The sequence below is a fragment of the Myotis myotis genome, unplaced genomic scaffold (assembly GCF_014108235.1).
Source record: "Myotis myotis isolate mMyoMyo1 unplaced genomic scaffold, mMyoMyo1.p scaffold_m19_p_3, whole genome shotgun sequence".
Classification (NCBI taxonomy): domain Eukaryota; kingdom Metazoa; phylum Chordata; class Mammalia; order Chiroptera; family Vespertilionidae; genus Myotis; species Myotis myotis.
In genome coordinates, this window is record NW_023416335.1 from 120181444 (window position 1) to 120194152 (window position 12709).

General features: G+C 42.7%; 1 protein-coding gene across 10 annotated transcripts in view; it reads right to left on the reverse strand.

Annotated features, from left to right (window-relative positions):
• WNK1 (WNK lysine deficient protein kinase 1) overlaps window positions 1-12709 on the reverse strand; it is a 159464-nt gene that overhangs the window by 16623 nt on the left and 130132 nt on the right. For all 10 annotated transcript variants that reach the window (XM_036301833.1, XM_036301832.1, XM_036301835.1 and 7 more), the window contains 4 exons: window positions 7414-7472; window positions 4925-5583; window positions 2019-2221; window positions 227-421 (listed from right to left, as the gene is read on the reverse strand). In XM_036301833.1, coding sequence (XP_036157726.1) covers window positions 227-421; window positions 2019-2221; window positions 4925-5583; window positions 7414-7472 — 1116 coding nt within the window. The remainder of the gene's footprint in view (window positions 1-226; window positions 422-2018; window positions 2222-4924; window positions 5584-7413; window positions 7473-12709) is intronic.

Below are 12709 nucleotides of genomic sequence, written 5' to 3' on the forward strand. Positions count from 1 at the left end.
AAAAGAAGCTATTTCACCTGATAGGAACAATGAGTGCACCTACCTAATCACTTCCCACCCCTTCAGCTCATAGATCCTTGGAAGTGTACAACACACAGGCGATGTTCTGGTCAACTGGTCTTCCAACTCACCTTAACAATAAGCTACTCATTAGGCTTTTGTCCTGGACATGGCAATATCTCCATTTTAATGTTTTTGGAAGATGGCGGTTGTTTTACTTTCTTACCTTGACTTGGAGCAGAAAGGCTTGGTACTGAAATGGCACCATCACTGGTGAAGGCTGAATAGAGGTTGTCACTGGAGGGAGATGGCTTTAGAGGCTGTAATAGCTGATTTTGCCCAGTCTCTGGGATGTTGCCAGGAGGTTGGAGGGTTTGCTGGGGGTGCAAGCCTGAAGCTGCACTCTGACCAGACAAATTACCTGCCAGAAGACAAAGTGGCATGAAGAAACAAGTACAGCTTTCCCAATGCACTTTAATAGGCAGTGTCCTTATTCTTCCAATTTGTCCCATTGAGTGATTAATGGGCCAAAAGCTATGACTAATGAATAGAAGGGAAAGTGTGGAATGGCATGAGAATCAACAGTTAATAGGGCCATAGGAAATTATCCTGAAAGTTTTTTAGCTTTAGAAAACCTAGATGGATCACAAATCTGAGCTGAGTGGATGTGTAGAACAGTGGTCACCAACTGGTGGTCTGCAGACCTCTGGTGGTCCACGAGGTCCGAAAGGTTGGCGACAGCTGGTTTAAGGAAACTTTTGGAGCTGCGGTTGACAACTGGTGGTTTGCAGACCACTGGTCTAGAACAGTGGTCGGCAAACTCATTAGTCAATAGAGCCAAATATCAACAGTACTTCTTCAAAATAGACTCGCCCAGGCCGAAAACTGACTTCTGCGAATGGGCCACGAAGTTTCAACCACACTGTACGTGCACGCCCGCACGTGGTATTTTGTGGAAGAGCCACACTCAAGAGGCCAAAGAGCTGCATGTGGCTCGCGAGCTGCAGTTTGCTGACCACTGGTCTAGAATATATAGATACGAGAGAATTCCATTTTGCAGTTCCACAACTCTACTATAAAACACTGAGTTGGATCATGATACAAATAAGTTTGGCAAGCAGTTTCTGCTTAATTTTTCTTGTAAGCATATGTCAGATCAAGTACAGAAGAATTGTTAAAAATAGTTGCTATTCCTTAAAATCACATCTCTACTACTGAATTGGTTCTAATGTGCTAGAGAAAATTTGGGTCTCTAAAACTTCCAGAGAATGGAAAGTTGCTAAAAAGTTTGCAATTGCTCTCCAACATATTTGTTAGCCCTGCAGAGCAAATATGAGGTATACACTTATTTCAGACTTTTTTACTTCTCAACTAATTATCTGTTAACATTACCATAATTTCACCAAAGGGTAAAAACTGTTTATCACAATTTAAATAGACATAGAATTCATTACAAGAGATTATGATTTAACTATTTTTTATTTACAAGCATTAGGAAATTCTTTGTCCCAATATAGGTAAATAAAATAAAAACTTTAACCAAGGAAATGATCACTTAAGACATACTCAAATATCTATATGAAATTTATATTTATTCCAGTCACAATTATGACCAATTCATTCACTGAAAGGAAGAACCAAACTGAACTTTACTAAGTACAGGTGAAATATCTTTTCTTCTAACTGCCCAAGAGTTTGGAGAAATATGAGGTATGTATTACCAGGCAAAGCTAATGTTTTATCCTTAAGAACAACTATAAATGAAGACTACCCATGGATAGCAATATAGATTACAATGAAATAGGCCATTGAACTCAACCAGTCTACTTCCATAAATTAAAAAAGAGGTACTATAAATATGGGGAGTAGAGAATTCAAGAAAGTAAGAATATTAGGAAAGTCAATTAAATTCTTTTGATATTTAACAAAAACAACAAATGTTCAATAGGTTATATACACTATTGAAGACAGAAATAAAAGACGCGACACCATGGCTGACCTGGTCCATGGCTTCTTACCTGAAAGCTGGGGGCTTTTACTGCCCAAGGAACTGATGCGACTAGATTTGCTGCCTTTACTTTTAGTGGGTCGCCTTCTTCTTCCTGAAAGAGGGGCAGCTGGGGGAATAATGACAGCAGGGGGAACCTTGCCCAGTTTGGTATACAAAGATTCAATTTCATGTTTCTGGCGACTCTGCAGATCTTGAATCTCTTTAAGATGTCTATGAAAGATAACCAGACATAATTCAAAAATATTAAAACCACCTTTGTTCAAACAAGACTTAACCACATATTCTTAAGTCCAACGCCTTAACCACTCGGCCATCCCGGTGGCTAACCACATATTCTTTAACCTCCATTGAAGTGCCTACTTTTGAATCTTTGCCCCAATTGTATTTAATCTAGTTTCTACTACACCTTGAGATTCTAGTTTGTCAACTCATCTTGATGGCCTCCATTACCCAAGCCAAAATCCAACAAGCTCCCAGGCAACAAATGGTTGATGATACAGTACGAGAAAAAGATTAGGGCTTCTGAGGTTATACACAGGAGAACTGAGTTTGCTACTCTGATTCAATTTGTCATATATGACCAACAAAACATTTCAACACTGGTTCATTTGGTAAACTAATAAATAGCTAAGGCTAGGTCAATAATTATAAAAAGTGCTGTTAATAAAAGTAACTTAGTAACAATAACACAAAAGATGCCGACAAAGTTCTATAACTAGAAATGATGTGGGTCCTGATGAGTACAGGAGACCCAATGAGAACTACATTTAGATACTAGCTCTTGCCCATTACCCTTTCTTTAAAAGAAATGAGACATAGCCTTAACTGGTTTGGCTCAGTGGATAAAACAGGGGTGGGCAAACTTTTTGACTCGAGGGCCACAATGGGTTCTTAAACTGAACAGGAGGGCCGGAACAAAAGCATGGATGGAGTGTTTGTGTGAACTAATATAAATTCAAAGTAAACATCATTACATAAAAGGGTACGGTCTTTTTTTATTTTAGTTTTATTCATTTCAAACGGGCCGTAGTTTGCCCACGGCTGGGATAGAATGTCGGCCTGCAGACTGAAGGGTCCCAGGTTCAATTCCGATCAAGGGTACATGCCCAGTTGCGGGCTCGATCCCCAGTAGGGGGCATGCAGGAGGCAGCCAATCAATGATTCTCTCTCATCATTGATGTTTCTATCTCTCTCTCCCTTCCTCTCTGAAATCAATAAAAATATATTTTAAAAATCCTATATAATAAAGAGGGAATACGCAAATTGACCGTCACTCCACCACAATGATGATGGCATCCACAGCGGAGGCCGAATTCCTGTAACGAGCCTTAACAAACTATCAACAGGGACTTGAGGCTGTGCTTACCCCCCCTCGAGGCTTGACAGGGGACCTCAGGCCACACCCCCCGCTCAGCGGGGCCTGACGGGGGACTTCAGGCCACGTCCCCCGCCCCGGCACCGGGCAAGAGGACCTGAGGCCGCACCCCCTGCCTAGTGGGGCTTGACGGAGGACCTCAAGGCATGCCTCCCGCCCCGGCCCAGGCTGGGGGACCTCAGGTCGCGCCCCACACCCTAGCGCCAGGCCAGGGAATCTGAGGCTGAGTCCCCCCGCCCAGCAAGGCTTGACAAGTGTGGGACTGGCTGAGTCTGGATCTAGCCCGATGGGGGGGGAGCACAGCTGGGTCTCAAGCAATTTTGAGGTGCATGTGGGTGGGTGGGGACTTGACTCTGGGTCCCATGGTGCACCCCAGACTCTATCAGGAGGAAGATTTTCATATACATTTTACTAATTTTTTTTCATCTCTGACACTTCTTTTATAGAGAAAGGGCAAATAGCAATATTAAAATATTTCCTCTAATTAATCCCCTTTTAATGTGCACAAATTTCATGCATTGGGCCACTAGTCCTATATAATAAAAGGGTAATATTCAAATTGACCCTAACAGCAGAATGACTGGGAATGACTGGTCTCTATGACACACACTGACCACCAGGCAGAGTGCCCCCTGGTGGTCAGTGCACTCCCACAGAGGGAGCTCTGCTCAGCCACAAGCCAGGCTGACGGATGCCAGCACAGCGGTGATGGTGGGAGTCTCTTCTGCCTCCTCAGCAGTGCTAAGGATGTCCAACTGCAGCTTAGGCCTGCTCTCCTCTGGCAAGTGGATATCCCCTGAGGGCTCCCGGGCTGCCAGAGGGATGTCTGACTGCCAGCTTAGGCCTGATCCCCCCCAGGGAGCGGGCCTCAGCCAGCAAGTGGACATCCCCCGAGGGGTCCCAGACTGCGAGAGGGCACAGGCCGGACTGAGGGACCCCCCCAAGTGCACAAATTTTTGTGCACTGGGCGGCTAGTTTATATATAAAAGCCTAAGCAACTGGTTGACTGGTAGCTATGATGCACACTGACCACCAGGGGGCAGACACTCAATGCACAGGCATGGAAACATGGAACAGAATGATGAATCTCACAGGGAAGGGGCGGGGGGATTAACCAAAGATCTTATATGCATACTAAGGGCCCCTCAGCCTGGCCTGAGGGGATCGGGCCAAAATTGGCTCAGTACATGGATTTGTGCATCAGTGGGGTCCCTCAGCTTGGCCTGTGGGGATCAGGCTGAAACCTGCCCAGTGCACAGATTCATGCATCAGTAGGGTCCTTTGGCCTGGCCTGCAGGGATTGGGTCAAATCTGTACACTGGGCCTGCAACATCCCCTGAGGGTTCCCGGATTGTGAGAGGGTGCAGGTCAGGCTAAGGGACCCCACCGGTGCATGAATCCATGCACCGGGCCTCTAGTAAATAAATAAATAAAAGAAATGAGACATAAGCTTATTGTAGTGAAAAGAATACTAATATAGGCACCACGAGTTAGGTCTTAATTTTGCCATTATTCTTCATAGGAGAAAACATACGTACTTTTCTCGTAGTCGTCGCAGCTCTAACTTTAAGTCTTCATCTTCAATATCTGACTCATTGTCACTACTCATGTAAGAGGAGTTGAGTGAGTTACTAAGGCTTTGACTTAGATTTTGGATAGGAAGGCTCCTTGAGCTCAGTTGAGGGGGGGAGTGTGGACTACCTGAACCATCATCCACATCCCTACTTAGGAAGGCAGCCTCCAAGTCAGAAGATGGTCCATTCAGATGCGAAGGATCTGACAGTTCAGGCTTTTCTTTCTTTGGTATCGCAGCAGGAAGAACAGTTTGTTCCAAATCCATAAAAGGAGATGCCATTGGTCCCTCTTTCTTTGCCTCCGTGACCTTATCTTCAGTTCTTGATACAGAGAAACGACCTACTTGGTTTGCTGTAGTTGTCACCTGAAAACGTCCAACCTTGGTAGGCTGCCCAATTTCTGACTTTGCTTCTGAGGCAGGAGTTTTGTGGGCACTATCTGGCATATCTGAAGAGGTATCAGGGATGGTCATCCCTTTAGGGTCTGGCTTCACCAGGGTACTCTCTGGACTACTACTTGATAGCACTGAGGATTCTGAAGTGCTGGATTCAAAACGAACAGACTTTGCATCTTCAGACTTATTTTTACCCTCTTTCTGGGCATCATCCATTGCAACTGAAACCTAATGGAAAGAGACCAAAGTAAGATTCTTTTAAAAGTCCCTAATATTCAATTTTTAGAGTGGACCATTAAAAAAGAAAATAACAGAAACACTATTTCCTAGCCAGTAAGTAGGCTGATTATCCCTTTACATAGTCCCTCCATTTTTTATTGTGAAAATAAATAGAATATCATTATAGAGAACAACACATCTGTACTGAGATATACAGATTAGATGTATATTCTGAGTGCCTGGCTAAGCTTACTAAGTAAATTACTACTTTTATATCTAAAGCATTGGACTCACATTCAAATCTTAGTAAAAATATAAGTAACAACTAGTCATGGAATGTTGGGGATTTCTTGTGAATAATAAAAACTGCAAAGATTAAATCCAATAAATGTTAAATGCCAGCTAAGCTTCAAGAATCAACACAACCAAGCATTATCATGAAAATGTGAACCCTGAGAAAAAGATATCTACTAAGAAGGGCTCCTGGTGGCTAACTGGCCTCAAATGAAAACAAAACAAAACAAAAACAGAGCTTAGCAGCCATTTTCATACGGGGGCCTCTCAAACAAACTGTCCTTTAGGGAGAAACCTGCACTGAACTACCTGGCTGCATTATTTCTGCCATCTGATCCAGCCCTTATAAAAGAATTCCTAGAATATTTTAACCAATAGGACAGATGCTTTCTCCACCAAATCAGAGTTGAGCAGTTATCAACTTCTTCAACCAATCAGAGTGGCTCTATTCTGTCCTGTGCTTTTTGGACCAAATTGTGAGGAATTGGGAGTCTTCATTTGCATGAGGATGGATCAATCAGGGACCATGGATGGGGAACTTCAGTCTATATAAATCAGCTCCTTTCTGGCTCTGGGAGCATACTTTCCCTCTCCACCAAAGGCTGATGATTGCATTTCCCTAGCTGAAAATATCTCACCAGAGCAGAGCAAAGCAGATCAGTGCAGGCCAGAGTTTACAGTATGGAGCAGCCCAGACCAGCAAGGAGCAGAGCTGTCTAGCCAGAGTGGAGCCTGGCCTCAGGCCTGCCTCACAGCCGTGCTGTTTTCATAGCCATGCTGTATCACAATTGAGATGTTTTGCACTGAATAAAGTTTCCTTCTTCACAGCACCCCAAATTGGGGATTCTTATTGCTGTTGAACTGGTGCCAACAACCACTGGCTGACAAGAATAATTGAAAAGTGGTTGTTAAAGTAGTAATAAAAATGATTTTCTAAGCTTGATTGGCACTGTGTCTTAAGAGCCAAAACATGTTCCCTTGTTGGGCCAACTGGGAAAATAAAATTACATAATCACTTGACCTAGTATTTTTACTTCAGAAATTAATCCTAAAAGATTTTCCTAAACATGAAAAATATTTTATATACAAAGTTGTTTACTGTTACTTTAATCATTATGTTGGAAAAACAACCTAGTGACTAATAAAATAACAGGTGAATGGTTAGGTAAATAAATCATTAGATGGGGGAAAAGCTATAAAGTATCATTCAGCGTTCAGTGAAGCAAGGGCAATTTTAGGTATACACATATACAGGAAAAAAAGGAATGGAAGGAAAGAACACCCCAAAAAGTAATCCTGGGGAGGGTGGAAGGATAGGCAGATAGTATCATTTTCTATTATTTATCTACTGTTCTAAGTATTCCATATTTTCTTTAATAGCATGTATTATTTTGAATAGGGAAAAATAGTAAGAGCTATAAAGTTCTATACAAAAGAAATATATCATCAAATTGGCAATTAGGTCCCAAAAGGTAGGTAATAATTCTGTTAAATATATATTCCCCCCAAAAGGGGAATCAAAGCAAGGAAAAGTGATTGTCTTACCTGAAATCGCCCCGTCTTAAAAACACCAGTTCCTGAACTAGCTGCTGTGACTTGTGACACTAGAACAAATAAATGGAGGAGGAAAAGAACTTAAATCAGCATTTCTAGTTAGCGTCTTTTCCCACTGGCCAGAAATACAGCAAAATGAAACTATGTATCGGATGAAAGTTGTTAGAGGCAAGGAAAATTTCCTTACCCCCCTGTCCCCTTGGGCTTTGTCCAACAAGGGAAAAGTTAGTGTTTGCTCTCCTAGAAGTTACCTTTATTACGAAAGATTATATTGTTTGGGAAAAATTGTCAAAGTCTGAAAATTTATCATTTACCCTCTACCTTTACTTGTACACATGTATGTTGATATGGCATGTTTGAAGGAATAAGTTCCCTATAGAAGTCCTCCTTATCCACTAGTCCACTTTCAGTGGTTTCAGTTATCCACAATAATTCCATATTTTGAGAGAGAAAGTGAGAGAAAACATGCACATAACTTTTATTACAGTATATTGTTAGAGTTGCTCTATTTTTTATGAGTCATTGTTAGTCTCTTACCGTGCTTAATTTATAAATTAAACTTTATCATATGTATGTATGTATAGGAAAAATAGTATACATATATAGGGTTTCATACTATTGGCAGTTTCAGGCGTCTACTGGATACATCTTGGTACGTATCCTCCACTGGTAATACTGAGTACTGTATAACCAAAGTAGCTTTGTAGCTTAACTACAATATTAACAGATACTATAAAACTAAGGTTAACAAGCAGTTACACTGTTATCCACTCTTTAACTCAAAGATATAAATAAATGAAGGGAACAATGAAATTTCACCTAGAATATTAAGACCCATTTTTAAAAAATAAATATTTTTATTAATTTCAGGGAGAGGGAGAAATAGAGACATCAATGATGAGAGAGAATCATTGATTGGCTGTCTCCTGCTCGATCCCCAGATCAAGCCTGCAACCCGGGCATGTGCCCTTGACTGGAATTGAACCTGGGATCCTTCAGTCCACAGGCCGATGCTCTATCCACTGACCCAAACCAGTTAGGGCTATTAAGACCCATTTTTAAATAAAAACCAGCTATGGCAAACTGGTTAGGTAACATTTAGGCAAAATCCTAGGACAAGACAGTAAAGGTGTTAGAACCATTAACATGCAGTTCTGAGCAACTTTAAAGCCATGTAGGTCCTCTCTAGGGTTAATCACTTGTTTGAGTTTCTTTCTAGAGATAATATAGAATCTACACTGGCTATTTCACACAACCAGAATACTGATTTTGATATCTATCCTGTCTAATAAAAGAGAAATATGCAAATTAGCCACCCCTCTGCTGCGCTCAAGCCACGCCCACCAGCCAATGGAAGTGATATGCAAATTAACCCGACAAAGATGGCGGTGGCCACGGAGCTGGAGGCTTGGGTTGCCGCTGGTGACCGACGGAGGAAGCCAAGCTTCCTGCCTGCCCTGGCCTCTGCTGAAGGAGTGGCTGGGGGCCTAGGTCGCCGGGCCGCTGGGAGCAGGGCGGGAACTTCTGCCGAGTCGCCATGGTGACGCGGCAGAAGTTCCCGCCCCATAGCCGCTTGCTCATTCACTTACTCGCTCATTAATTCACTCATTCACTTACTCACTCATTCACTCACTCACTCACTCACTCACTCACTCACTCAGCAAACACTCCCAGGTCCCTGGCACCAGGCCAGGCACTGAAGGTGAACAGGAAAAGACAGAGCTATGTCCTCAAGATATTAGTAATTCAGTAGGGCGAAGCAGGCACATGAATGAGGCAGTTGTACGCACAGACACACTGTACTGGGTTCGGTGAGGGCTGTAACTAACACCGACTTTGTTCTCTTGATAAAATGGGGCCTCGGGAGCCAGGCCGCCCCAAGTCTGTAGGCCTGCACCTAGGCCCGGAGCGGTCGGGGTCCCAGAACATGACAGAGGGTGCAGGTCGTGTTGAGGAATCCCCCTCTCCCCCCCGCATAAATTTCATGCACAGGGCACCTAGTATATATATATATATATATATATATATATATATATATATATAAAGGCTATTATGAAAAGTGTCCCCTTGGGAGTTCGACGGGGAGACCGGGAGTTAGATCACTTGCTATGACGTGCGCTGACCACCAGGGGGTGGTGTGGAACAAAAGAAGGCCCCAGCTGGCAGCTGGAAGGAAGGCCCTGATTGGATCGCCAGCAAGGCCTAGGGACCTTACTCGTGTACGAATTTTGTGTACCAAGCCTCTAGTTTTCATATAATGTTATAACTTAGAGAACATTCTGTATCGATGTTTCATTCTTTTTAACAGCTGCATAGTGTTGTACTGAATGTATGCAAAAAGTAGATATAATTTTTTAAAAAAATGTACAACATTTTAACCAAGCTTCTACTGAAAATTTAAGTTATTCAAATTTCTTGCTATTATACAAATGCTCTAATAAATATTTTCTTATAGATCTGTGGAATATCTGGGTATGAAAATGCTGAATCATTTCCATTTAAAACTTCGATAGACATAACTAAATTTATCTCCAAAGAGACTGTACCAAGTCAATGGTGGCTGTTAAACTTCTGAATTTACCAACGAGAAATGAGAAGTGCTACCACTTGTGGTTTTATTTTGCATTTCTGTTATCATAAAGTATAGTGGGGCCTTGACTTACGAGTTTAATTTGTTCCATGACGGAGCTCGTAACTCAAATTACTCGTATGTCAAATCAACAGTGAACGAGTGAGACACGTGATGCTGGGCTGATGTTGTGGCATTCACTGTGATGTTTGCTATGCCAACTAGCGGTCGGGTATCTGAAGCTGGCTCGTAATGCGAATTTTAGCTCGCAACTCAAAGCAAAAAATCGGCTGAGAGACGGCTCTTATCTCGAAAAACTCGTTAGTCGGGACACTCATAAGTCAAGGCCCCACTGTATTTTCATGCCTATGTTTCTTTTTTCTTAATCTTTTATTTCTTGTCTATGCTCAATTTATAGAACTCTTAATATTAGCAAAGTAGCCCTTTTTGTGATATAAATACATGCACATGCATACATTTCCCAGTTTTTCATTTATCTTTGGACTAAATGGCATGTTTTTTTCCAAGCAGAAAAACTAAGATCTATTACTACTTCTGGGCTGGGTATTAAACACAACACCTTTCTCTGTATGAGGGATCAGCAAGCTACAATGCATGGACCAAATTCAGCCCACTGCTTGCTTTTGTAAATAAATTTTATTGGAACACAGCGAAACTCATTCATTTATGTATTGTCTACTGCTGCTCAGGAGCTACAATAGATTTGGGTAGTTGTGACAGAGACTGTATGGCTAGCAAAGACTAATATATTTACTTTCTAGCCTTTTGCAGAAAAAGTTTGCTGACTCTGATCTAGACAGTTAAAATTTAAGAAAAAAGAAAAATTTTCCTTTGTCTTCCTACAGCACCATTTGTATAGTATCATTTTTAAAAAATATATATATTTTTTATTGATTTTTTTACAGGGTGAAAGGGAGAGGGACAGAGAGCCAGAAACATCGATGAGAGAGAAACATCGATCAGCTGCCTCTTGCACGCCCCCGACCAGGGATGTGCCCGTAACCAAGGTACATGCCCTTGACTGGAATTGAACCCAGGACCCTCCAGTCCACAGACTGACGCTATATCCACTGAGCCAAACCGGTTAGGGCTAATATCATTTTTTATCTTTGATCCATTTAGAATTTATTTTGGTCTAAGCAGTGGTCGGCAAACTCATTAGTCAACAGAGCCAAATATCAACAGTACTTCTTCAAAACAGACTCGTCCAGGCTGAAAACCGACTTCTGCACATGGGCCACGAAGTTTAAATCGCACTGTACGCGCGCCCGCACGTGGCATTTTGTGGAAGAGCCATACTCAAGAGGCCAAAGAGCCGCATGTGGCTCGTGAGCCGCAGTTTGCGGACCATGGGAAGGCTAGTGATCTTTGCTTTTTTTCCAGATAGCTGTCCAATTGCCCCAAACCATTTACTGAAATATCCCATCACATTATGATTTGAAAGGTCACCTTTTTAATATTCCACTTTCCCTTGTAGTTTGTCCATTTCTAGAATTTATCATTTGTTCCAGTGATTTTTCGAGTCATTCATTTTAAAACAAGAGAATCAATTCCCTTGAAAATATTTTGAGAGGTTTTAAGCAAAATTTAGCACTTAGGAAAGATAAGGAAAGATAAGAAGTAAGAGAACAGAAATTGAGAGAAACCAAGATGGCGGCATAGGTAAACACCGGAGTTTGCTCCCTCGAACAACCACTTCAAAAATACAACTAAAAGACGGAACGGACATCATCCAGAACCACAGGAAGGCTGGCTGAGTGGAAGTTCTACAACTAGGAGGAAAGAGTAAAACATACCGAGACTCAGAGGAGGCGCAGTGCTGAAGTAAAATACTAAGGTGCGGAGTGCATGCAGAGCGGGCTGGAGGCTGAGGGCGTGGTTGTTGTTTTCAATTGGGAGGGAGTCTCAGACTCTGAGCTCCAGCTCAAGTCTCTAGGGACCCAGACTCATACGGGAGAAGCAGGACTGTCTGGCATCGCTCAGAACCCTGAGGCAGCTTTCTCTCCGTGGGGCTTGCAGCAATTACTGGGACACTGAGAAGCAGAGCCTCTAAGGGCAAGACTGAGAGCAGCCATAATTGCTAACCCCGCCCTGTTGATCCCGTGGGACCCGCCCTGCCCAAGACCTGCAGGGAGACTTTTGCTGGATAGCCTCAGGCAAAGGCTAGATTAGCACCTCCCTAGAGATCCAGGAGCCAGGAAGCCCAGAGGTCAGAGTGGGACCATCCAGTTTGCAGCTCTGTGGAACCATAAAAGACACACTCGGGGGAAGACTCAGTGAGCACCAAAGCCCCATTGAAGCAAGTCTAGCCCCAGAGGAGTGTCTCCAGCACAGAAGTTCTCCCACTGCAGACACAGCTGATTCTCACAGCCAACTGGCCTGGAGGTCAATTCCTCACAGTGATAACTACAACAATCAAGGCTTAATTACAACAAGACTGTGCACAAAGCCCACAAGGGGGTGCACCAAGAGTGTCTACCTCAGGTAATTGGGACACTTAGCACAGAAAGGAACTCTATTGACACAGCGAAGCATAAAAAATGCCGAGACAAAGAAACAGGACACAAATGACAGAATTGGAGGAAAGCAAACTGCTGGATATAGAGTTCAAAACCACATTTTTAAGGTCTTTAAAGAACTGTCTAGAAGCCGCCGATAAACTTAATAAGGCCCTCGAAAAGACTGGTGAGACCGCCG